Genomic DNA, 26,718 nt, shown 5'->3' on the forward strand with positions numbered 1-26,718 from the left:
TGGCATAAAAGTAATGAAACAATATAGCCAAAACCACAGTTCATATACATCATTGCTCATGTCTGCATATAATGAAATGTCTGGCTGCTGGTCCTGAGGTACTCAGCTATATTGTTCAATCACATAGCTCATAACTGATAAAAAAAATAGGGAAGATAATCTGAACAGTTCTTTCATTAGATTGCTATTTTTAAAATGATAATACTTGATGCTTAGACAATAAATATTTAATTTAGATTTCACTCCATTATTATTTTAAATGGCCAGTGGTGAGTTATTTGCTTTGCACAACCACACGATTTACTCATACCATATACAGTACCATACACAACAATATAATTTAAGTGACTAAAATAATGATGAAATTACTGTAATTCTATAATTCAACTTGCTCAACAGCTAGATTGACAAAGTGACTTGTGAAGATTTTGAATTGCAAACCTTTTGCCTAATTTCTGTCATTTTTGCAGTGCTAAATAAGGCCTCAGATGCACAGTGTGTTTGTCCCAATAAAACACGCATGCTCAAAATCGGTCTATATGAAGTCAATAGTCACCAGTATTAATTAGCTATGTATGGATAGTGATGTCTTGACCAAATATAACAATCTAATTATCAGTTTTATATGCTATTCTCTAATAGAGAAATATATATTTTTTTGAATGGTAAGATTTATTTTATTATTTAGTTACTGAGTAAGGACTCAATCATGACGTTATGAATACAACATTTATGTCATAGCAGTGTATCAAGAAGAAAGTTCATCAAGGATATTAATCTTTTTTCAGTGTGTTTTTAAGGCATTGCCTTGTTTATCTAGGTTCTGTGTTGTAGTCATTGCTATCACAGTTGGTTCAGTAATTTTGCACATCATTTGCACATTTGTCAAATATTAAAACCTGTACATTCACTGGTTTTGCTGTGCCGACACCTTTAAATCTCTCTGAACTAATAGTAAACACAATTTCAACTGTCTGAACTCATGGTAAAATAAAATGTAACTTTTACAGAGTCCATGTAAGTCCAGTAGGGACTATATGTAGTCGTAAGAGTTAATTTAAAGCTGAAAATTGTACCGTGAATAAACACTTATTTTGGCAATAGCAGGACACTTGCTGGGGATCAGCTGATACAGAATTCCAATTACATACTGAAATCAAGACTTTCCTAAAATTAATACACAGCTAATGCCATGTTAGTATTTTATTTTCAAAAACCAGTGTCGATATGCAGCTGTGTACTCAAAACAGGTATGCTGCAATCGACCCACTCAGTTGCACAGGAAACATATGTACACACAACATCCACAGACAAACACACACATGCACACACAGTTAAATATGAGACCCCAACCTTTCACACCAAACTTTTTAACTTCAGGGTCTTCATTGAAAATGCACATGCCTACGTAATTCAGACACACTCAGAAACATGACAAAATATACACAGGCTGACCCTGTCCAAACAGGCCAGCTCCCCTGGTGTTCCCTGCAAGGGCTGGACTGAAGACACAGGTCAATACTGCTCACCATTTTCTTGTATGTGCTAGCAGCAGTGACCCCTGCCAGACGGCTCCCAGTCTGACCCCACCAGCGTGCAATAACACGGATGTGGCGGCTTCTCACAGCCGCCTGACCTCAGGAAACATTCCGTTTCATTTTGGAGACACTGTCACAGCACTCCATTGGCTGAGCGCAAATCCAGAGTTTGGATTCAGTGGGAATGTGCTTAGGAAGTGCTCTGGAGACTGTTTTGTAACCCATTAAAAAAAACCTGGCTCACAAAGCACATTCTACACAACACAAACAATTATTTTTGAATAGGATAATTACACATATAGTACATATCCCTTTCCTCCTAATTTCCTTTAAGCAAATGAGCAGAAGCAAATATGACACTTATTGGTGCAATGGAGCAGTGCATGTCCGTCTGCTTTGTGTTTGACCCCCACCCTCCGGGCTGAACTACGCACTTTCAGAACTTGCATTGGTTCCTCTTCTTCACTCTTGGATCTTTATAATGATGTTCATGTGACATTTCACAGTGATGCAACATCAGAAACAACCACACTGAGCAGCCAGTATTCTGTTTCTTTTTCCCCAACCCACTACTGGGGCTTCCGGATAAAGAAGCTACTCATGGTCGGCTCAGGCTATTTTGTTTTTCAATTAAACAAAATATATTTTTTATGTGAATACTTCATGTGAAACAACTAGTCAGTTGAAAAAAGGCATGGATGAAGAAAATCATACAGGCGCAGGATGGACCGATATCAAAAATTTAGTTGATGCCAATAACCTATAATCATTTCCTTGCCAAGGCTGATAACAAATAATTACTCATAATTCATAGCAATTAATTTGGTCTGTACGAGAAATATGTTCAAACCCTGATCTAGAGTTTTACATATTGATATTATTGTAAATGATAAGACAACAAAACATCATAATCTTGCAAGAAACTGTACTGAGGCCATATATAGGCTAAACCAAACAACATAAAGGAGTAGTTTTACTACTTGCAACTAGGGCTGTGTAAGTAGGCTATGCAATATCACCAGTTACTAATGAATTGACACCAGGGTGATGAATGAATGAATTGGGTAATACAGTGATTTTTTTCTTGTTATTATACTAATTGAAATGCATGTCTAAGGCACTGGCCAGAAGCATTAGAGCACACGTGAGAAACTCAAGCCTGTGGGTAAGATATGGCCCCCCACAAATTTTTATCTGGTCCGCATATCAGTCCACATAATTAATTAACCCCTTTGCGCAAGTCCCTTACTAACCAGGATGCTGGTGTCCTGAGATTGTTCAACTCAGACATTCAGTGCTTGTCTTGTAGTGTGTCCATTTAACTAGCACCCACTCCCTGCAGTATCATCTGCAACTAACATGACACACTGGACAATAATGTCTATTTGGGAGTTCATGAAAATATTCTTTCATGACCAAAAATTTGTATTCCATCATAGCAACAAGATAAACCCAACAATAGCTCAAAGGTATGCCAATACAGAGGTGAAAAACACTGCTCACTGAATAGCAAAATAACCAAGATGAATTCTTGTGTAATTATACCATGTCATTCTACTATCAATGTATGTGACTAAATATGGAATAGATATAAAATCTTACATTTGGTCTTACATGTAAAGATGTCCCCTTCAAGATTCACTGGTCATTTATTGTCTTGAACAATTTGTTTGAGAAATGAACACAAAAATACTAAACGAGGGGTAGGATTTTAAATTGGTCACATGCAAAACCTCACTTGCTTTTTTGTGACATATTAACTCATTTCAGTTCAATCTGGTTTGATTGATGACTCTTTTATCAAGTAGAGGCCAGTATGAGCTTCCCAGTGGTATATGGTATATTGCCTTATATGTTTATAACAACAAATGAGAGCCTCGTACATTAGTATGCATGAATGGTTGCTTCTGCACAGCGTTGTGCCGTCAACTGTAACGTTACACAGTAATAAAATAGCACTCGTTGAAGCGTAATTGTTTTTTTCCTTAACAACAGGCTTGAACTTGAATTTGTAAACTTCAGGGTTGGCAGCAGTGCATGAGAAAGGTGTGTCGATTCACAGATGATGCCTAAAACCATTACATCTAACACCGTGATCGTAGTTGGTGTGTCCGAGTGTCATTGTTAATCTGTAGCTACCTTTTCCTGTAAAGTTTTGTTGTGTTCTGTTTTCTGGTTTTTTTACATTTTGTTTAATGTGTTGTATTTTGGTTTCTGGTCTGTTGCATTTTGGTTTCTGATTGGATGTGTTTTGTATACTGGTTTGTTGCATTTTGCTTTCTGATTTATCATGGTTTTTTTTTCTGATTTGTTTCATTTGCTATTTTGTTTGGACTTCAGGGCCACCATGGTGTCCTCTAGGCCAGGGGTGTAAAGCTGCATCCCAAGGGGGCTGCAGTGTCTGTAGGTTTTTGTGGTTTCCTTTCAATCGGGTACCAAATAAGGCCTTGAGAACAAGGTGTGTGGATTCCTTAGCCAATGAAAAAAATTAAATGAACCACTTGTGCCAAAAACACCATGAAAACTAGCCCTTCTGGACTGAAGTTTGACACCTGTGCTCAAGGCAGTTAGGATTAGAATGGGGCTATACTACATCTAGGAAATGGGCAAATCTCAAGTAAAGCCTGTGCTAGTCTCCAACTTGAAGGGGGCCCCTGAGAAGTATTTATTCATTTAAACAGTATTTACGTCATCATCCAATATCCTTTTCATCTAGCAGGCTAATTTCTTAATTTGATGTTCTGTTTTGTTATGGTCTTGCCAGACATGTTTTTAAGGATTCTAGAAGGAGAAAGGTTGTTCTGGCCAGACCTCTTATGAAATTCAGCTACAGCTAAGAGCATGGATTCAAAAGGTGAAAGTGCTTCTAAATACATGGGAAATCACAGGTAACATGTTAGGAGAAGGTAGGGAATATGAAACTGTAGCACACAGACCTGAAATATTAGACTTAAGTTGACTGTCATAGAAGGGTGTTGCAATGGTAGTCCACTTAGGAGCAGCAGCAGGAAAAATGCATCCTGAGGCCAAAATCATTAAAGTGCAAAGCATGTCAAAAGCAGCCAGCTCTCTTTTTCTGAGACAAGCTGTCTACTATGTATGTTTCTGTGGTGACAGCAGAAGATTGCAATAGCAAGTGACTGGGGAATAGCTGGACACTTCCAAAGCCGAGCACAGAAAATAATCCACTGAGTGGTGATTAACCTCTGCTGGGAACTACTTGGGGTGCAATTTGGCCAAATAATAACTGCCAGCTGGGATACTAAATGCTGCATGGAACTGGAATTGGTTTGGATGTCCCTTTGAATCTCAAAGGGTCTCTTTTGAATACTTGCTCCTTTGAGTTTAATGCATCATTGAAGTTGTGCTGAGAAATCTAGAACACATGTGAAATTTACGATTTGTAATTAAGACTATCCAGCATATCTCACTTTATAGCTACCCCCAAATTGTGATGTTTAAGCAGGACATACACAAGTGAGAAAAGTACATTAAAGAAAAGTAGAGTATATATGTTTCTGTCTTCCAAAGAAACACAACTTTGGGCTTGACTCTTGAATTTTTCAACAACCACAATTCATCAAAAAAAAAAATTTTTCTCTTTTTTCTAGTTTAAATAGAATTTAAATAGAATGTTTATTAGCTCTCCAAAAATTGTAATACATGCACTTATTGATTCACATTTTCTTAGCACATTCAGTCAACTTTCCATTCCATTGGAACAGCTTGGGTTACTTGAGGGCATTTTGTCATTCACACTTGAATAGTCACAGCACATCATTTGGCATTTGGGTGCATTAAATATTGAAAAGCTCACAGTTTTAATACCATCATTGAAATGATGCAGTAAATATAGCTGCATGGGCAGCAGTGAACTAGGTTCCACTGCAATTCCGAAAATGGCCCAAATGGTGAAAAAAAATATCTGGACCTTGTTGGTCCTAGTGGAAAATTCTTCACCATAATGGTATTGAAACCATTTATGAGTTATTCCACTGTGTTCAGGGTGACAGGGGTGATTGTTCAACCATGTTATATGGCTGTGATTCCCAACCTGAGGTTGGATCTTGAGCAAAAAGGAATGCATTAATATTACTTTCATTTTTGTGCCAATTTCTAACATTCACACACAAAGTTCAGATTTATCCATTGAAAACAGGTACTGAATTTAATGTCATTTGGACTTATGGTTCAAAATAAGTTTTTTGAAGGTATTTCCTAATGTAACACGTGTGTGAGTGGTTGTTAATAATGAATTAACTAAATTCTCAAAGATTAGATAAGGGAGAGGTAAGTCTGTACTCTTGTCTATGGGACCAGAAATGCAATACATTCTTAATGCAATTACTACTGTATGTGGTGTCATTCTCTCTGAAGAAAACCCCATTTGAGATTCGGTTAAGGAGTGACTTAAGGACAACTGCTTTTGGAAGAAAAAGTTTGATAAAATACAGGAACGCCATTCAATGAAATCATTAATCACCCCATTCGATCCACAGTATTCAAAATATCAAGCAAGTATTAATCATCTTTAGTTACCATTCACAGTATGCAAAGTACTATGTAAGTATTTGAGTAATATTCACAGTATTTCAGTATCACTTACATGTTAAAAATGGCAGTCAGTAGAGGGCAGACCTCTGCCAAGGCACAGCAATTTCCCCTCACAAGATTGTCTCATATGGTTTCAAAGAAAAGTTTTGTTTATGAGTCAATGAACTAAATGTGTCATTTTCTCAGTCATCACTATAATAGCTTTCTATTGCTGGCAAATAAAATTATAGGAAAGATACTTGAGTAAAGGTACAACCAAAAATTAATTACTTTAGTAAATAGGTTAAAAAAAGTCACATATTTCAAAGTATCCAAGAATCTGGGTTTTACTGTACCTAATGTTAGCTAGCTAATGTTAGTTGAGATTGCCTGGTGACGTTACAACATTTAGCTAGTTAATGTTTGCGCTACTGTAAGTTTGAAAAACGTATAGTCAGCAATGAATGTGCTGTACGTTAAAGGCAATCAATAACTTAAATTCAATTTAACTTAATGTTTTGTAACCAATCCCATGGAAATCTCCATTCAAAAATATTTTAATGCTTACAGACAGCAGCAACAAGCACATTCCTCCTTGGGTAATAACAGCAAGCTAACATTAACTAGCTAGCTAGCTTAGTTCATCTTGGGTTGAATAAGCAGTTGCTGTAGCCAACATTATTTAGCTTACCTCAATGTGCTTCCTCAGATTTGGGTCGTGGCAAACAAAGTAGACACTTCATCTTGTTTCAGTTGTTTTGTACACCAACAAAGGTAAATATTTCTTTTAAATAAGGCCATGGATGGTTGTCAGTGCACTGGCAGTGTAAATGGTGAGTTTGTTGTTGCTCTCAACAGCCAGTGATTTTTAGCTGCTAAATCGGTACATAATTATATTCGCCAGCCAATGCAGTTACGTTGGCACTTGATTGTGGTATCACCCTTTATGAGCCACCAAAAGATTTTTAAAAGAGGGGGGGAAATGAACGTGCATGTTTTCACCACATTATACCAGGTAATACAGAGAAAATTTGGCTGATGATCAACCGTACGAAATCTGACACTTAACGACAGTTGTAGTGGAGTAGAAATTGAAAGTTGCTAATATTGTTCATACTCAGCAAAAGTACAAAGTTGCCAATAGCCTACTTAAGTACAGTAACAAAGTACATGCACCTTGTTACTTACCACTACTTGTGGCAATCTGCCTCTTAAACATAAACATTTAGTGCCTTATTTAAGTTAATAAAACATTTTTAAAAATTTAAAAAAAACATCCTATACACTAATCATGGCACATCATTTCTGTGTTTTAAATTAATTAGCAACATGATGTTGGGTTTAGAAAGTTAGAAAAGAGAGGAAGTGAGGTATGACGGAAGGGGAGTGGAGAATTCGGAAAGTTAGACCGAGGACGGAAGAGAGGGAGCGGGAAGTTTGAAATCCATGAACAAAGGAACTGAAAAAAAGCTTAAAGTGTATCCTTTTGTATTCTCCATTTCTTTCTGTGATTACCCTGGGAGAGTATTCCGTTCATTTCCTTTGGATTAAGGAACACTGTATTTTCTATCGTTTCTTGTGGGAGAAACATAACCCAAGAAGACAACAGCATAAGGAACTGGTTTGGAGTTTTTTAAATTCCATTTTACTGTTTCCCATTGCCAGAACTGTTGTTAACTCGAAAAAGATAGGAGAAACTTCCCCATGCTCCTAAATCCGTTGTTTCTGTTTTCTGAAAACTCCAATTTTATTCTCTCCGCTTGCTCGACATAGGCCTACATTTTTTTCGTACTAACATAAACTCATAGTCTGTGACCACCCCATAACTCTTCAATGCCTGTTTGATATTTCGTTTTGATATACATTTCACTTTATTTTTCATTGAAAGACTGAGTTTTTTTTCTAAATCTCTGTGTTTGAAATTTAGTGAACAAACTTTCGGGTTTGCGAACTGACGAAGTGTCTCCGCATATTGCGTTGAACTGAACTGAAAAATTTACAGAAAACTATTTAATTTCACAATTTTGTGAACGATATTATGGACTGTAAACGACTTTTATATGCAATGTGAGTTGCCTTGTCTTTATGCCAGACATAATCCAAATGTTCCATTTTTGACTCATCTGTTCGTAGAACATCCCAAAAGGCTTGAGGATCATCCAGATGCTTTTCTGAAAATGTGAGATGAGCATTGATGTTTCTCTTGGTTAGCAGTGGTTTCCACCTTGCTACTCTCCCACGAATCCTATTTTTCCCAGTCTCTGTTGTATTGTGGTGTCATGAACACTGACCTTAGCTGAAGCTAGAAAGGCTTTGAGTTATTTGGATGTTCTTCTGGGACCTTTTGTGATTTGTTGCTGCACCACTCATGGAAGAATCACCACTGTCTCAAGTGTTCTTCATTTGGAGACAATGACTATCACTCTGGTTCTGTGGAGCCTTGGAAATGGCTTTGTAACTTTCCAGACTGATATATTTCAACCACGTTTTTCTCATCCCTTCTGGAATTTCCTTTAATTGCTGCATAGCGAGCTTGTAGAAACTTTGTGGTGACTGCTTCACTCAGATGGTACAGTTCAATATGGGCTGGCTGAAATCAAGCCTGCCTGTGTTCAATCAGCTGAATGTAATTATCAATTAAATTGGTTAATTGATTAACTGAGTAGGCACATGAGTGATGTGAAAATGAGTTTTTGATAACTTTTTTCATTAAATAAATGAAATAATTATAATATAACAGTTTTGAGTTTACTCAGTTTCCCTTTGTCTAAAATTACATTTTGTCCAAAGATCTAAATCCATTTAGTGAAAAACATGCAATAATATAGGAAAATCAGGAAGGGGGAAATACCCATTTTTTCAAAAGGGGTTTCTATTGATAAATGTTTAAAAGAAAAAGCCAAATGACCTAATCAGTTCTTTAGGCTTATATCCAGCTGAGACATAGCAAAAAAACACAAACTAAACAATTAATGTGCACCATTTCTTCGTCCTATAGTTTACAGATCACTTTGACAATATTATTTCCCTGAGGTTCTATAAAAGCAAATGTATAAAATAAAATCTAGATAAGTATATCATAATTGACCAAAATGGCATGCGCTATGGCCTTCAGTGGTATTAAAGGGAAATGAAGCAGGAAATCTTATTGACCACAAGGTAATCAAGTCTGAAGCACACCCATAGCTAATATCATCCTGGTAATCAACCTTTTTACAACTGCATTGAAAATCCACTACAGTTTATAGTAATGAAATTGCTGAAATAGAATTGGACACACTTTAATTCTCCACTGCCGTGAGTTACCGCTAGAGTCTGACTATTGAGCCTTGATCTCAAAAATAGAGCCCTGGTATATTTATGTTACTGAACGGGAGCGATGACAGTAGTGTAATCATATGAACATTCTATTCCGCCATGCTGTGCTATGAATATCAGCACTGCTTGGAAGGCTGGTTGAACAATTATCAACAATTAGCAATTTTATAATAAATATGTTTATAATAATAAAGATACGGAATAGAATTTAATATAGAACAGATTTATAAATTTCAAAGTGTCTTACCATGAATTTCCTAGGTATTTTTAATGAAAATATAACCTGTGTAAAGTGTTCTAGATAAGAATATCTGTTGAAATGCTCAAATGAAATGTTGTAGAGATAAAAGGAACCATTTCCATGGGAGGGTTTGATGCAGACTCACTATTTTCTCTTTGTAACTTTGCTTAGTGGAACCAAGCCGACTGCTTGATTAGTCTCTTACCTGGCATAATTATTTCACAAACTGAGGGGCAGAAACGTGGACAATATTAATTCACAATGAACTCTTCAGACACAATAAACCGAAACCAGGGGTTTCAGAATCTTTGAAATACAATCCAGGAGCTAACTGGTGGGCCATGACTGTTATATATATATATATATATATATATATATATTGTATTATATTATAATAACCGCTTTATTCTAGCTGGCAGGGTATCACTTGCAGGAATACAATGTATGTTCATTTCTCAACAAAAAAAAAAAAAACATAAACCTAGCATGTACGATTTTGACTCATTTTACAATGGCAGGGCCAAATCCAGTTGTTACATAAAAGGCATGGGTTTATTTTAATAAAATTTGCACTTTACATCTGCTTTATCCACTACTGTTGCCAAATGTTCTAGAAATCTTTAGGCCTGAAAATCCACTGAAATATAACTGATTGAACATGCCCCACTTGATTCTATAATGCAAGTATAACCACAAATTAAATGATGCTGAATGATATGTACAGTACATCATAAATGAGGTTTGTCTGATTTTACATGGAAAGTCGTTATATTTTACTCAGGATTTCCATAAACATGCCACACCATGAAAGAAATATTCATGTTTCAATATTATTGTGCATGGTTTTTATTGTGAAATGACAGACAAAAGGACCGCTATGAGAAAGCTGGAGACCACACATACATGTCCGCGGGCAGGCCAGACCTTGTGCTTATCTTTAAATATGTTTAAATGTAGTTTGGCACATCTTCTTTGCAGAGAATTATTTATGATCTCTTTGTTTTCAAGCCTTTTGGAAGGAATGTTTTTTTCCAGTGAAAGGCTCGCTTGATGTATAAACTGTCATGGCATGTGTGACTCATGGTACATTTAAATTTTATTCTATGTGCTGCTCTAACTGAATGGTTGGTTGATAGTCTCTCATCACTCAACACCGTGACTGCTGTGAGGAAACCCAATAGCCCACAATACTAGGGTCTTACAATAGTACGCAACCATTTTTAACATTGCATACCTGCAGTGTTGCATGTGATGCCTATTAGCTGGAGCAGTTGAGGAATGACCTTTATTGCATGTGACACACATGGCCCTGAATAAGTGCATGATGGAAATGGGATGGAGGCTTGGCTAGCTTATACCCATGATACCCAGTCAATAGGGTGCACTGCCTATAAGTGAATGTTGGTGTGAAAACTTTTTTGAAAATCTACTATAAAACATTTTTTCTGTTTGCTTTCATAATCAAAAAGGCATTCTTACACATTAAAATTACTGGAACTTAATTCATCAAGTTCAAATTTCGAGAGAACACGACAATTTAATAAAGTTAGTTTGCACCAAAGGTGTGGCTGTATAGGTATTGTTATATACCATATAAATTAGTCTAACAAATTTGCAAACTTCAAAACTATTTCAATGTTATCATCTAGTTCTGAAATACAAACACGACAACTTTTTTAAGGTTTATTCACCATTCCCTTTTCAATTATTGAGTTCACCTGTGCTCTCTTTCTTCTTCATTATGTTCCGAACTGTTGATTTTGGTAAGGTTTGACCTATGTCTCTGATTGCTTTATTTCCACAATTCTTTGGTCCGTATGCTGATAATTGCCAATAACAGACTCCAAAGGAGAATCAAGACTAGATACTGAAAGCTCTCATACTTGCACTAAAGAAGCATTGAACATCTGACTGGTCAGAAACACCTGTGAAGCCATTTGTCCAAGGCATTATGGCGCCCTGAAATTGGGGAGCAATGAATAAAAAGTGCTGTTATTTCTACATGCTGAAACCATAATGTATTGAAATACCCTAACATAAAAGCTGAGGATCTGCTTAATCACATGTGCACTGTTTGATTGCACAATTGTGGAGTACTGACACAAATCAAAAAAAAAAGTCTTTGTCCCAAACCTTATGGAGCTGACTGTATATATATATATATATATATACCCAGGGTTTTTAAAGGCTGGGTGATATTTCATAGAGAAGAAAATTAAAAGAACAAGTGTTTTTAATTTAGTTAAAATGTCAAAAGGTCAGTTTTAAATCAACAAGTATCAGTCTACTGTCTGGAAAGTAGTTGTATATGAACAGATGAGTTTTTTTTTTAGTTTTGATTATAGTAACAGAAGTTTATTAAAAATTGCAGTGGCTCTGGATATTGTTTTGCAATACTGTTTAAATGCCTGCTTATGATTTTTTCCATGTTCTGCCGTCCAGATGAGTTGCATTCTTATTTCATAAGCAGCTAATGAGGAACAGCTCCTCTCCTCCACTTTCCACTTTTACTGTTCTGTATGAAGTTTAAATTATTTTGGTCTGTTTGAATATTATTTGGGTTACTCTACAGTGCATGTTATTTGTGGGGGTACAAGTGATTATGTTGAGAAAATGTGCTTCTGCTTCAGGAAAAATGCTCAAATCTCAAGTGAGACATAACACACATACTCATGTGGCCATTTACACTCATTTTAGGAAATTATTTTTGTAAAACAGAGCTTGGTTTCTTTCATTGACCTCATTGGTACCAACCTCCTGCTCTGTTCCAAGGTTCTGAAACATCATCTTAGCAACAGTTTCTGTACTTTTTAGTAATGAGGCCAATTAAAGGACAAGATTATATGCACATAATGCAAATAGTTAGTGAAATTGCCACTTTGGCAAATAAATAAAGGCAGAAAAAGAGGCAAATAAAAGCACAGCAATATTTTTTTCAAGTAAAGTTTAAACCTGATTTTTATATTTGAATGCAACTGGCAATACACTCTCCTCAAAGTATGTTCTAACGCTGCCTGAGCTGCTTCTTCTTTTCACAGTTAATTCTTCTTTTTAGCAGATGGTGTAAGATGGGGTAAACATCATGGTGCAGCTTGCACAGGTATATTGCAACTGACTAGCAGAGGTTGCTGGTATAGAATGAAATGAGGACGGCAATGTATGTTCACCTGGCCTGCATTTCATAGTATATTGGGGGGTGCTTCCAATCCCCTTTAAACCCATGCTAAAGACACAACAATGTAACATAGCTAAAATGATTAGATTTATTATGATAATTCAGTCCACTGTGAATCTGATTGTTGTATTATTATTACAGTTTGTTAGGCAGGCTATGTCAATGCATGTTTATAAGTGAATAAATTCACAATTCTGCTGTGGAAGAGGTCATTTTAAACATGAGAGGGAAATAAAACACAAAATGCTTTGCTATGGTTATTAGGACCCATCAAGTATCATCCATCATCATAGCAAAATATTTGCAATATCAGTACACTATTTTACAGAATACAGGTTTTCTTACTTGTGCCCATCATGGATGTTCATGAAAGTATAATATTTTATCTTGAATCTTAAGGTGGTTTGTATTGTTCTGATTGTGTGTCAGTTTGTGTGTGTGTGTGTGTGTGTGTCTGTATGTGTGCGTGCGTGCGTGTGTGTGTTCACATGCATGTGAATTGGTGGGGCGTTACTAAACATTGAAGTCCGTGACTTGGTTGTTTTCTCTTTGCTTCCTCTCAGAATGTTCCTGAAGACACATAGTGGAACAGCTGGCAGACAGAGCAGCTTGGTGATCCATGGGGCAGATTTCAGCACCAAGGATGTGGACAATGACAATTGCATGTGCAAGTGTTCTCTCATGCTAACGGGTGGTAAGTTGAGCCTTCCTAAAATTTCCACAACACAGGGTGATCCGTTAACGGTGCAGACCGCTGTAATATTTTATGGGACAAAACCTGCTGGGTAGCTGAAGAGCTGAAGGTCCTCAAACCAAGGTCCCATTGACCAGAGGCTAAATGTGAGCAAGGCAAATGTAACAAACCACAGTGTGATAATCCAAAGAAAACAAGAGCATTAATAAGAACACACCATTCCTTATTCAATGAAAGATGTGGTTGAGTGCAAAGCCTCGCATCCACCAAAGTTGTGCAACTAGTCCTTGTTGAGAAGATCAGAAAGACAAAAAATATAGTGTCGTGCTCAGAACCCAAAATCCGTAATTGGCCTGTTTTTCTTGGCAAGAGACAGGGACTCAATGTTCAAGGCAGGAGTAAATAATATAGTCCTTGCAGAGTGACATATCCTTTGCATTCTGTTCCTAGATTATCAGGTTTGAAACATATTCATAGTAGAGGGGCAAGCACCAAGTGTCTCCAAGGCTATACACAATTGTACTCCAACCTGAGCTTTCTCAAAGATTATTGGTATCCTGATTCTGCATAGCTTTTTTCCCAAGGTACACCAGGCTCACACCCTGTGTAGGCAGAATGTGTCAGCCTGTTTTGTTCTAAGCATTTGTCAACCCACTTATTCCATTGGAAGCAAATGATGCTGATTTTGACATTTGTCGCTTAGCCTCGAAACAGCCTTGACTGAGAAAAGATATATTAAAATCACTGGTACATTCAAAGAATACATTAAAGAAGTTCAAGGCCTCATTGGGAAAAAGGCTTTGCTCTATCCATGTAAACAGTGAGCTGGTACACCATTACTTTTTATTGTTTAACTGTTAACATCAGCCGGGCCTTCTTCTACAGAAGATTAATCCCGCCAAGGCCGGATAGCGTCAGTCAACTACAGAGCTTGAAGCTATGTCAGATCTTGCCCTTCCAGTTGAGGAAACACTGAGTGTTATGACCTTTATACTTACAACGCCACACAAATATCAACGGCATTTATGTTTTTAAATTTGTTTACATCTATTGTAAATACACTCACCAGCCACTTTATTAGGTACACCTGCTCGTTATAATAGCCTGCTCTTTCAAGCAGCAAATAATGTGGCTTTTGCTCAATATATAAAGCATACAGGCATGGTAAAGAGGTTTAGTTTTTTGTTTGACCAAACATTAGAATGGGCAAGATGCGTGACTTAAGTAACTTTGACCGTGGTATGATTGTTCTTTCCAGACGTGGTGGTTCCAAAATCTGAGAAACAGCTACCCTCCTGGGATTTTCAAGCATTCAGTCTCTAGAGTTTACAGAGAATTGTGTGATAAATGAAAAACATCCAGCAAGTGGCAGTTCTGTGGTCAGAAAGTAACAGAAAGGCCACAAATGTTTTCAGCAATGGTGTGCAGGTCAGAACGTGCTAGAGCAGCAGATAACCATGCCGAATGCCACTCCTGTCAGCCATGAACACAAAGATGAGGCTATAGTGGGCATGTGATCACCAACACTGGATGACTGTAGATTGGAAAAAATGTAGCCTGGGCTGACAACTTAATTTCTGCGTGTGGGGTCAGAATTTGGCATAAACAGCATGAATCCATAGATCTATATTGTGCTGAGAAAAGAAACAAGAAGCATACTGCAAGACAAGAAATATACAATATTTCTCAGCAAATTATAGCTGTAGGATGAACAAATGGAGCTGTAACCCAAACTAATGCAGAGAAACTCTGGCCAATTTCACCAGCAACTGGCAGACAGGACAATGCCAACTGGAGCCAGTTTTGCCCTGTTGCTGTGGATTCCCAGGCATAGTCTTCAACCCTTCAATGTCTGAGATGCCTGCTTTCATGATAAGCAAGTAAGAGTATCAACTGAATCACTCAGAAGTTCAATATTGTGTTTTGACAGCGGTGGTGGACCTCTCAGATAGTCTTTGGTCATTTTCCTGGCTATTGAGAATGTCTGTGGGACTGTGACAACCCACTGAAAAATGTGGGAAGCAATCCAATGAGAGGCATGTGCATGTGCTTTTTTGCAGCACTGTCGAAATGTCATGTCCAGTGCTGGCATTTATGCTCATTAAGAAGGGACAAGCCCTACTACATGTCCCTCTCTGACTGGCGCATGCCACTGCGGCCACGAGACATCTGCTACTGTTGTGCCTTTGTGTGGTCATCTGAATGGAACAAACAAGTGTTGTCCAACATAGGCAGCCACACTGGGATTCAGGTGACAAGTGTAAGAATAAACTCATCTTATCAGGCTAAATGCATATGCCTTTTATTGACAGACTGACTTTGTGTAATGAGCTGAATTCTCATTGCGTGGCCTGACTTTGACCTAACCTCACACATTTAAGATAGCTTTTGCTCATGCCAAGTAATTAATTGTCACTGCTCATTGCATACACAAACAATTTGCTGAAATGCAGTATTCATTCAATAATGCGTACATTTATTATTCAGTTTACAAATGGCAATGGCGATTAAATTCCAGCTCCAGTGTAAACTGCTAGTTTTTCAGTAAATATTGCATCAATATGTTTCAATCTTTCATCAATATAGAGGTCCTGTGGATAATGTTTAGAACAGTATTAATTATTTTTGTGAAAAACATATTCACAAGTACACAATTCTTTCCTAATGTGATCTAGGACCCAGGTCACTAGTGCCTGTGTAGTGCTATGACCTTTGCTGTCACCAGATCTCAACCCAATTGAACACCTATGGGAGATTTTGGGCCGACAGGTTAGACAGTGCTCTGTATCACCAACATCAAAATGCAAAATGAGGGAATATCTTTTGGAAGAATGGTGTTCCATCCCTCCAGTAGAGTTCCAGAGACTTGGCTGCTGTTCTGGTGGCTTGTGGTGGCCCCACACCTAACTACGACACTTTATGTCAGCTTTTCCTTTAATTTGTCCCCCATCTGTAGTGTATTATTGTATTTTACAGGAAAAATCTAGATGATAATATTGAAATAGAGATCATATACAGTATATGTATGTGAATATTATGGTGATGATGTATTCAAGGTGGAGAAACATGGGGATTTTATTTAGATGGTATCTCTGATTCTAGAGCAAAAGTGATTCATTTTTTATCAGAAACATTGCAGGCCTTTAGCAGAGATACAATAACATTGGCTTTGTGCAATTATGTATTTAATATATTCTGTGTTGAGAAGAATGGAAATATAATGATTTCATTAATAAAATAATACAATGAGATGAAGCATAAATGAAAGCTGGGATCAAATTGGGATCAAAAATTGGCCCTGGACTATTCCAAACCAGCCCTCTGTAATTGAACGGACAACAACAAACCTTGTTGGTTTACGTTGAGATAGTTGAATAGAAAATATACACCAAGTCAGAGACATAAGAGGATTTCTCACTGGCCCTGACTGTGTCCTCCTATGCACTGTGTGCAGATTATGGACTGTCCTCCTGCCTCCTACTGACTATGCATTGCTGCTCTGCAGATGCTGCACTTGACTGATCCTGGACAAGAGATTAAGAATTTGTGATGGTCAAACTCAAACAACAAATATAGCTAACAAATAAAAGGTTAGGATATAGCCCTAACTACAAGCTAAAATAGGTGCAAAAGTAGTTGTATATGCAGTGATGTATAATGTTTGGGACAAAGACAAAAATATTTTTTCTTGATTTGTACACCACAATTTTAGATTTGCAAGTTTTATGTGCTTATATTCTTTTCTTCCCAACACTGTTGTGCAGAAGCGGTCACTGACCAAGCAGAGTTCGCAGTTTGCAGAATTTGTAGTGTAGACAGCTCATGTTTAAATTTTGACAAGTGACAAGTGCAATCGCTCAAAACCAGAAATCGGGACTGAGTCTGCTTAGTTCAGGTTATCTAGGCTCAGTTGCAACCACTGTCCCAGATCCACCAATAGGAAAGCCATTGCTCTGAATCATGAGACAAGCTCAACAGTGATGCAGTTATTTATCATATTGGTTAAAACTTGTGCAATTTCCATGGGTAATGCTTTGGTTAGCTTGCAGGCTATTTTGCAGGAGTAGGCTACTCAAAGCCGAGTGAGACGGTAACCAGTGAACTCAGAGACAGTAAAGTCTTAAACGTCATGATTGTCAAAAGGGAAAATGACAAGCAGTAGGGGACAGGGATGGTCCCCAGAGGGGAACCTCATTGTTTGGTTCTCACTGTTGGAATGAAAGTCATAGGGAGTGCTATATAAAAAAGAGAAATATGATCATCGTACACTTCCAAGTTATGTGGTTTTTTACTCATGAGAATTCCAGGAGAATGTGTCTGTCAAAATGAAATAAATCAAAACGGGTAGGGGTTTCAGTGTGAAATGACACAACAGCTGGCAAATGGAACAGGGTTCATTTTTAAACGCAGTTTCATAAAAGCTCTCCAAGCATGACCAGTTTCTCCATTTTCCCTCACTCTGTTCATCTTTACTTTCCTTGCCCTCTCTTTTACCCCTCTCTCCCTGCTCTCCTCTTGCTGCACCCCTTCTTCTCCCTCTGTCCTGAATTCAGGTTGGTGGTTTGATGCCTGCGGTCCCTCCAACCTTAACGGGATGTATTATACCAAGGGGCAGCATGTTGGGAAGCTCAATGGCATCAAGTGGCATTACTTCAAAGGCCCGAGCTACTCCCTTCGCGCCACAACCATGATGATCCGTCCATTTGAAGTCTGAGAGAGACCCCTTCTTCCAGTAACACTCAACGGCACTGTCAAGGCTTGTGGATTATAAAGGAAATATCAACAACATTTTGCAGAAATGCTTTTCCATGTAAAGGACCAGGACATTGTGAAAGACGGTTGTCTTAAAGTTACTGAACTTACAGAGCCAGATTTGATCTCAAGGATCAAGTTCTTTTTTCCTTCTCTTTTTCACGGAGGGAGGGGGTGGTGTTAGGGAAGAAAAATGTTGCCCCAACTTTATTATCTTGTTACGTTTTCAGTGTTAAGCACTGCCATTCCGGCTTTACTCTTGAACTCTGGGCTTCTGTTGAGAACAAAACTGAACAGTCATAACTGAACGAGGCCTGGCTGGAGCCACAAGTATTTGTTCTTTCAGCTTTATTTGTTTGCACTGCCCAATGTTAACAGTGCCAAATTTGAGACGTGCACATAAACAAGAAAATAAACCATGGTTTTCCTAAGGCTTTTGGGGTTGATGCAAAATGGCATTCTGAATCAGAACATTATGATTAATGCTCTTTATTTTTATACAACAGTCTGAAATGTTTGACGTACAGTTTGACATTTTTATACACAGTCTTCTACAAACAGAAAGGAAATGAAGAACTGCACAAAGGATTACAAGATCATTTTCTGTAGTTCATAGAAGGACAATTTTAGTGACTTAGTGCTACATATGAACTTTGAACAGGATGCACGGTTTAACCAATGTGGACTGATAATTCCTAAGCCATAACTACCATGTTGTTATTGAATCACTAATAAGGAAGTTTGTATACTCCACTGTGTGACTGCTTGTGAGCTTCTTTGAGACCCAATATTATATAAGTATATGTTGTTTCCTTCTTCTCAGTTTTCTAATTTGAGCAAATGTGAAAAGGAACACATACCTGTACACATGAGTGGGCCAGTATTCCTTACTGCCATTTTTTTAACTGGTAACCAATTCAAGAGGAATAGAAAATTTTATGTCCCACGTCATATTTGTGTATTGATGTTAATTTATAGGCAATTTGTGTCTTTGTTTTGATTGTTTTTAAACTATTGACTTTTTAATTAGTTTTTCTTGAAGAGCATTTTAATGATATAAAATCCAGTATTCCAGCTGAAATGTGTGTGTGGGGAAATTGCACTGTGAATATGAATGGAGGAAGATGAGGGTAAGGATGAATAATGTACCTACCTTCTGCCACTGTTACTCTGATGTACATTACAGTAAATTAACTCAGTTGACAGAATGTAGAAGAAAAACCTTATTTCATTTCCTATTTAATAAAAGTGTTTAACCACCTAGTCATTGAAAACCTAAAACCTAACCTAAAACCTTCCAATTTATTATAAATAAATATTATTGGTGCAGGGGGGTCCTTACTACTGTCTATGTCAAAAATAAAATGGTAAATATGTAATCACAAAATAATATTAAAAAAAAAAAAAAAACTATTGGTCTCCTATTTTCAAAGAGGTCCATGATGTGTTAACAGCGAACGGCCAAGACTAGGCTTTGTTTCTGAAGCTCTCTTCCTGGTCTTGTTAAAAGAAATTGCTCTCTAGCGCCAGTATGGTTGGCTCCAGTATAGGTTTTCCAGCTACCCATTTCAATGTTAAGCTAATGGTACCATTACAGTCAAAATATTGCTTTGAGAAGCCCATGGAAAGTAAATGGGTGACATCAGAGTGACTTTGTCGACATTTTTTCTAAAGTTTATTTATGGTTGACAGTGATTCTGGTACTGTAGATAGAGTAAATCTGACGTCAGTGAATTACTCTGCCTTATCACAAAGCATGGTTGTCCTCAGGGACAAAAATGACCCGATCCTGAGTTTAACAGCAATGAAAACCCCCCAAAATGTTTTGTTTTTTTTCAGCATGAAATTTGATAACTTCTTTCTGGTGTGACCCTACCATTCGGAAAAGTTAAATATTGCCCTTTTTATATTTTTAAAAAGTGGTACACCATCAGGTATAAATATTGTCTATTGAGTCTTTATTTAACCCTGCAGTAATGAATCAGAGGTTATCATTAAAGTTAAGCACCACACATATATTACAACAACAACAACAAAAAAAGGATTATGTGTTTTGTAAAAAGGAGTGGTGTAGACTGAAGAAATAGTCTCTCTGGACAGTGAAGTTGGTATTTATTCACCGATTTATTGATGAATGACAGGCTATTTCTAAATAAGTAAAAATTTGATTTCAATTTTAAAATTCAATGAGGAGGCTTAATCACAGGGGGTTCAGTTCAGGTGCGTCATATTTGACCCAGTGGTCACAGGTTCATACATAATATGAAGACAACACAAGGGTTAACAAAACAGCATCACTGCTATTGTATACCACTAAAGTGTATACATTTGTATACCCAAATGTATACATTACTATTTTACAGCTACCAGTATAAACATATGGGCGAGATTATTTTAACAATTTGTGTATTATTTAAATTGGTTTAACTACATAGTTGATTCACTATTTTTCTAAACAGTCATTTTATTAAGAGTGGATGTATTATCTGTACACCATAAAAATAGCCTCAATTTCTAGCCTTAATACCTGTGATATGTTTTTTCTTTTATAACATTCTTACTTGTGATTACTTTTGGACTTGTAGAATGGTGTAGATAAAAACATTGTAAGAATAAGTATTTTTTTTATATCATTAAAATGTAAAAGGAAGACATTCTAATCAGGTTCAATAAAAAAAAGGTTTTAGGCAGAAAAAAATATAAAGCCCTAGCTGATAATACATGAAGAACAGTGTCCTTTGAGTAATGCAGCATCACAACCAATTTTCACATCAACTGTGTAATAAAGTTTATACTGATGTACCAGTATTGTAATGGAGGAATGCAATTATAAGGAGAGAAAGCTTTGATTTTCAAGATATAAAGGTGTAATGCAAAAGCAATAACTTCACAGTAATATAACATTGCAATTTAAAGAAAAAGTTCACTTTATGGATATTTTTAAACCAAGTTTTTTGATTGGCTCTGACTGTTTTGTTTGTAAGTTATAGAGGGTATGCACATGACGTCACCGCAGGCGAAGTGCTGCGGTTACACCCACTGAGTGGCAGAAAGACCATGAGTGATAGCGTTAGCATTCAGCTTGAATGCCGCGAAGACACAAAAAACATCTAAAACGGGAAAGAGCTGTTGTGCGATTGACTGTACAAATAGATTCAATAATAAATCGTTGCTATCTTTTTACAGACTGCCGAAAGCTAAAGAAAAGAGAAGCAGATGGATCGCTGCAATTCGCAGAAACAACTGGAATCCAGGCACTGAAACGTGGATTTGCGGTTGTCATTTTGTGTCAGGTAGGCTATGTTGGATTTTTGGGTAAAATCATACCTTAAGTTATGTACTGTATTGACTACTCATCAATTAAATATTTAGCATCTTTCATTTATATTCTGTGTAACTGTAAATGTTTTGTCAGCATTTATTAAAAATAATCCATGATGATGAGCCTTGTGCTCTACAAACAAAGGGGGGATGGTTAGATTGTATTAGCTAGCCAAACATATGAACTATTAAGGTATGATTTTACCCAAAAATCCAACATACCTGACTCAAAACAACAACCGCAAATCCAAGTTTCGGTGCCTGGATTCGAGTTGTTTCTGCGAATAGCAGCGATGCATTTGCTTCTCTTTTCTTTAGCTTTCGGCAGTCTGTAAAAAGATAGCTCCGATTTCTTGTTGAATGTCCACGGACCACTGGTTCTTTGGTAAGTTGTAAGGATCACTGTCGAGTCCAACTGCCTTTAATTTAAGCAGATAATCGTTCGTTTTACCCCTGGTTTTGCTGTTTCCTATAGCAAAGACAGCCATGTCGCAGCATGTTTTGCCACTTAGTCCCGACTGAGGGGGCGTGTTCCGGTGGGAAAGTGACGTCAATGCATACCCTCTATTGTGCCATTCAGTCCGGCGGTGAACCGGATCGGCCTCAGCTGCATCGGCAGGTGGACAGAGCACACACAACTGGGTTGCGTTAATTAATCAGCCCAGGTGCTTAAAGGTGTGTTCCTCTCCACAGTTTTGGGCCGAGACCGGGAGCTCACACCAAGAGCGTGTTTCTTTAAACATGACGGGGGGAATTAAACCTCCACTGAGAAGTAGGAGGAGATGGAAAGCGGGCCTGCTACAAGCGGCGAACTGAAATAGTTGTCGCTCTAATTTACTTTCTTATGTCTTTGTTATATTAATTTGTTGTTTCAGTATATTGTTTTGGTGTCGAAACCTGGGAGAGAGCGGTCTCGGCGTAAGCTGAATTAGCCTTCGGCTGCATTCTGGGTTTGGAGGTGTGTGGCATTCGGTCCGGCAGTGAACCGGATTGGTCTTGGCTGCGCCGGCTGGTGGAGAGAGCACACGCACCTGGGTTGCGTTAAATAATCAACCCAGGTGCTTAAAGGTGTGTTCCCCTCCACAGTTCAGGGCCGAGACCAGGAGCTCACACCGAGAGCGTGTTTATGATTTTCGTTTCATTTTGGTTTTAGCTTTGTTTCTGAGCACACATGATGGGGAAAAGGTAATCCACCTCTGAAAAGCTGGTCTGTTGGAAAGTTGGCCAGCTACAAGCAGGGAACTGAAATAGTAGTTTTGCTTTCTTTTGTCTTTGTTATTTTAGGTTTTTGTTTTAATTCATTGTTTTTCATTTATATATAAAGTTGTTGTTCATTTATATACAAAGAGGATGCAAACCTCTCATCAGCAGCAAGGATCAAAAGACCAGATTAAATTTAGCCAAAAATGGACAGATGAGACCAAAATATACCTTTACCAAGGTGATGGAAAGCCTGCTTCTGGAACATGTTCACTCATCATTGTTGATGATTTAACAGAGGCAGCAGTAGGATAAATTCAGAAGTGTACAGACAGATTTTGTCTGGCTATGTACAAAGAAATTCCTCCAACCTCATCAGCCGGTGCTTCATCCTGCAGCAAACCCCCCATGACCGCAGACACTCTGCCTCTCCAACCAAGCATTCATCAACAGGGAAAGGTTTTGTCCAATACATCACCTGATTTAAATCCAATCAAGCATGCATTTCACTTTCTGAAGAGGAGACCGAAGACTGAACCCTGAAAACAAAGATCAACTGAAAGCGGCTGCAGTGAAGGTCTGAAAAGGCATTTCCAAAGAAAATACCAAATGACAGTTATTGTAATAAGGGCTATGCAACCAAATATCAGGCTTTGATTTACTTATAAGTTCATCTTTTAACTTACTTAAAAACTTTGAACAGCTGCAAATGGGGGGAATTCATACAAAAACAGCTGTTTATGTGGTAAAAACATGTACACCAGTAAATATCATGAAGTAAAAGTTGATTGTCTGCACTTTTGTTTCAAAATCATATTTTGATCTCAAATCCATGTATTATGTATGCAGCAAAAATAACAAATATACCCCAACTGTGCCCATACTGTTCCCAATTCTGGAGGGCACTGCATGTGACCTCCATAATGTTTGGGACAAAGACATTTCTATATGGAGAAACCAAAGTGAATAAAAAATACCCTTTTATTTAAAGCAGATAACGTGCACTTTAAGCACATATTAATTATATATATATATATATATATATATATTACTATAAAAATGTTAACTTCTGTGAGAAAAGCACCCAACTCAATAACCACAGTTATGCATAAATAATACTAGTCATAATATTGTGCTTACACCTCATAAAGCTCTTGGTTCTGTCATTTTATTTGTAGAATTAAAGGATTTTTATAACTAATGGTCAACATTTCCTTAACATATATGAAATAAATGCATGAAGGCCTTTTTAAGATTAATCTTTTTCTTCTTGATTTGGCATAGCATCTCAAAGCACTCCATGGGAAAATAGTAGAGTGTCTATGACCAAAAGCTACTGGTATTCATGAATAATTTGCTTTAAAAATAAAAAAATGGGGAAAAACCTGCAGCTTTCAAATTTGCTTGTGACATTATTGGTTATATTTTGTTTATCTTAAAAAATAAATGTGCAGTAAATAGGTGGGAACATTTCTTTGTTTCATACACATTTTGGTGATGATCCAACTCAAATTTAACAAATAAAGAATATGTGGTGAAATGCCTCACTGAATTAAAACTACTTTCAAACTGAAAAGATACCCTGGTTGACAGGTGGTCACTCATAGCAAAACTCATTGCTTTTTTGTGCCTCATTTTATGTAAATAAATAAATACTTTCTTTATTACAGATCTTTGATTTGTTTTGATAATAAACCTAAATATATACTCTAAATATATGGCCTAAATAGAAGAAAACATAGTGTTGAGAAAGCAGCATTCAATCAGCAAGGCTGATCATTTTACTCGTGGTCTAGCAGTGTGTCAGCTGGTGCTATTTTTAAAATATATTTTAGCTTTATTGGACAGGACAGTGTAGAGAGACAGGAAGAATGGAGAGTGAGAAAGAGGGAGAGACATGCAACAAAGTCCCATAGCCACATTCGCACCGCCAACGTCACTGCTCGCAGTGAGCATGCGGACAGTGCCCTCCAGGCTAGGCCACGAGACACCACTTGTGCAAGCTAGTTTTATAAACTACAAGGCTTGTTGCTTCTAATATGATTTCTTTATAAGTTATGAAGGAAAATATACTGTTGTATTATGCCTATAAAAGTTAGCTTTTCACCTTTGCCTTTTTAGTCTGCTGACAGGCAGTTACTCAAAGACATCTTGTGTTCCACATCAAGTTTCTCCAAAGATATTATTTCCATTGATAACAAGTTGCAAAACCCTAAAACATCTGCAAGGAGGAAGATGGATGTGAAAGCTGTGGCTGTTCATTTGGGCCTTCTACATCAATGGATTGTTCAGGTTGTTCAGCAACACTTTCAGGACCTCTACTCTTTGTTTTTTAAACCATTTTATTGATTATTTATCATTTTGCAATGCCATAGCTTGCATTCCTCAACCTAATCAGGGTCAAACATATTAATGTTGCATGCAGACTTCTGTATGTCCCACATGCCCTGCAGGAATGTGTCAACGTATGGGTGATCAGAGCCACAAACAGTAGGAGGAACAGGGCCTCCTAATGCAAAAACTCACAATGGGTTGTCTTATTTTCATGAATAATGGTATGGATTTGGAAAAAGGTAATAGTAATACCACGCCATGCTCATGGGGAATCAAGATATATAAACAAAGCATGACAAGAAAGTGAACCAAATATTTTGAGCAAAAAGTAAAAATCCAAAATTCTTGAGTTAAAATCCAAAATGTTGACACATTGATGTTCCACAAAGTGATGATCCAAGCAGTACAGATGCTGCATGTTCCTGAGGTTAGATGAAGTCTGGCTCAAAGCTCAGACCCCAGCTTTCATGGGCTGTTGGCTCTTTTAAAGACTGATCATTTCCTGCTGCTCAAGGCAGACAGTGGAAGAGAGCTCCTGAGGGACAGCTGGGGCCCTGCCAGCAGACAGTGCTTCTCCTCGCCAAATCAGATAGGAGAGAAGGCAGTACCTGCAGTGTTAACAGGGACCCAGATCTTAAATTCCTGTGACATTATCATTATAAAAAAGAGAGAAAAGAGGAAAGCCTGGTTTGAAATGTAAAGTGTCTTTTCATAGACAATACACCGTGAAGCACTGCACGGTAATGCCTACTTTAATGTTTGCACCTGGCTTTCCTGTCTAGCTAAGAAAAATACAGTCCATTCATAGCCACATACATTAGGAAATGAGCAGTGCTGTGACTAGTGCTCAGGAAATTGACTTGGAAACCAAAGGCTGTAGGTTAGAGGTCTGCATGGCCCACATTTTTTCAGCCCTCACCTGCTCGCTCCCGTGGCTTCTCCTGCCAGACCCAACTGCTCCCACGGCTTGTTGCACCTGCCAATGCCTGCCAAAACCTTGTCCTAGGTCCTCCTGCAAACCTGGATGCATATAGGTAGCTGTAGGAATATCAAAATATAAGATTAATTGATCAAGTTTAATTGATAGGCACATATCAGGGTTTCCCCCAGAAAAGTTGTTAGGCCCGGTGGCAAGCATCTTTTTTGATGGGGGCCCAGTGCGGGCCAGCGACAGACTGATGGCAGCATTAAGATAGGGCCCTATAGTTTCTGTGATAACAGAATCACGGATGACATTGCGGAATTGAGAATTTAAAAAAGCTATAACACAGATTCCATAAGGCCCTACATTAAGTCAGTGCTAAAAGCTGACTGGAGATTTGAAAATATGACTACGTAATGTGAATGTTGTTATAAATAAGTCATTTATTCAACAGACATTTAAAAAAAAAAAAATCAACAACTATTTACAGCATAGCAGAGGCTTAGAATCTGACAACAATGTACAGTCTTGGAATGCTGTGTTTTCAACAACAACAAAAAGAAATTCAATTAAATTAAAATAAATAATATCAATGTTTTTGCAATCTTCAAAAAACTTGAAAAAAGTCCTGATTGGCTACTGATTCTTACAGCCTTGGAATGCTGGGCACATTTCAACAACAACAAAATA

At 37.5% G+C, this 26,718-nt stretch overlaps 1 protein-coding gene and 1 long non-coding RNA gene across 2 annotated transcripts in view; one reads left to right on the top strand and one right to left on the bottom strand.

The window, feature by feature from the left end:
* Positions 1 to 23,114, top strand: part of angpt1 (angiopoietin 1) — an 85,266-nt gene extending 62,152 nt beyond the window's left edge. The window contains exons 8-9 of the mRNA XM_064348402.1: positions 13,369 to 13,499; positions 18,053 to 23,114. Of these exons, the coding sequence (XP_064204472.1) occupies positions 13,369 to 13,499; positions 18,053 to 18,213 (292 nt within the window). The 3' untranslated portion in view covers positions 18,214 to 23,114. The remainder of the gene's footprint in view (positions 1 to 13,368; positions 13,500 to 18,052) is intronic.
* LOC135261793 (uncharacterized) overlaps positions 1 to 26,718 on the bottom strand; it is a 499,003-nt gene that overhangs the window by 444,928 nt on the left and 27,357 nt on the right. The window lies entirely within an intron of this gene.

This window comes from Anguilla rostrata, chromosome 8, assembly GCF_018555375.3.
Source record: "Anguilla rostrata isolate EN2019 chromosome 8, ASM1855537v3, whole genome shotgun sequence".
In the NCBI taxonomy this organism is placed as follows: domain Eukaryota; kingdom Metazoa; phylum Chordata; class Actinopteri; order Anguilliformes; family Anguillidae; genus Anguilla; species Anguilla rostrata.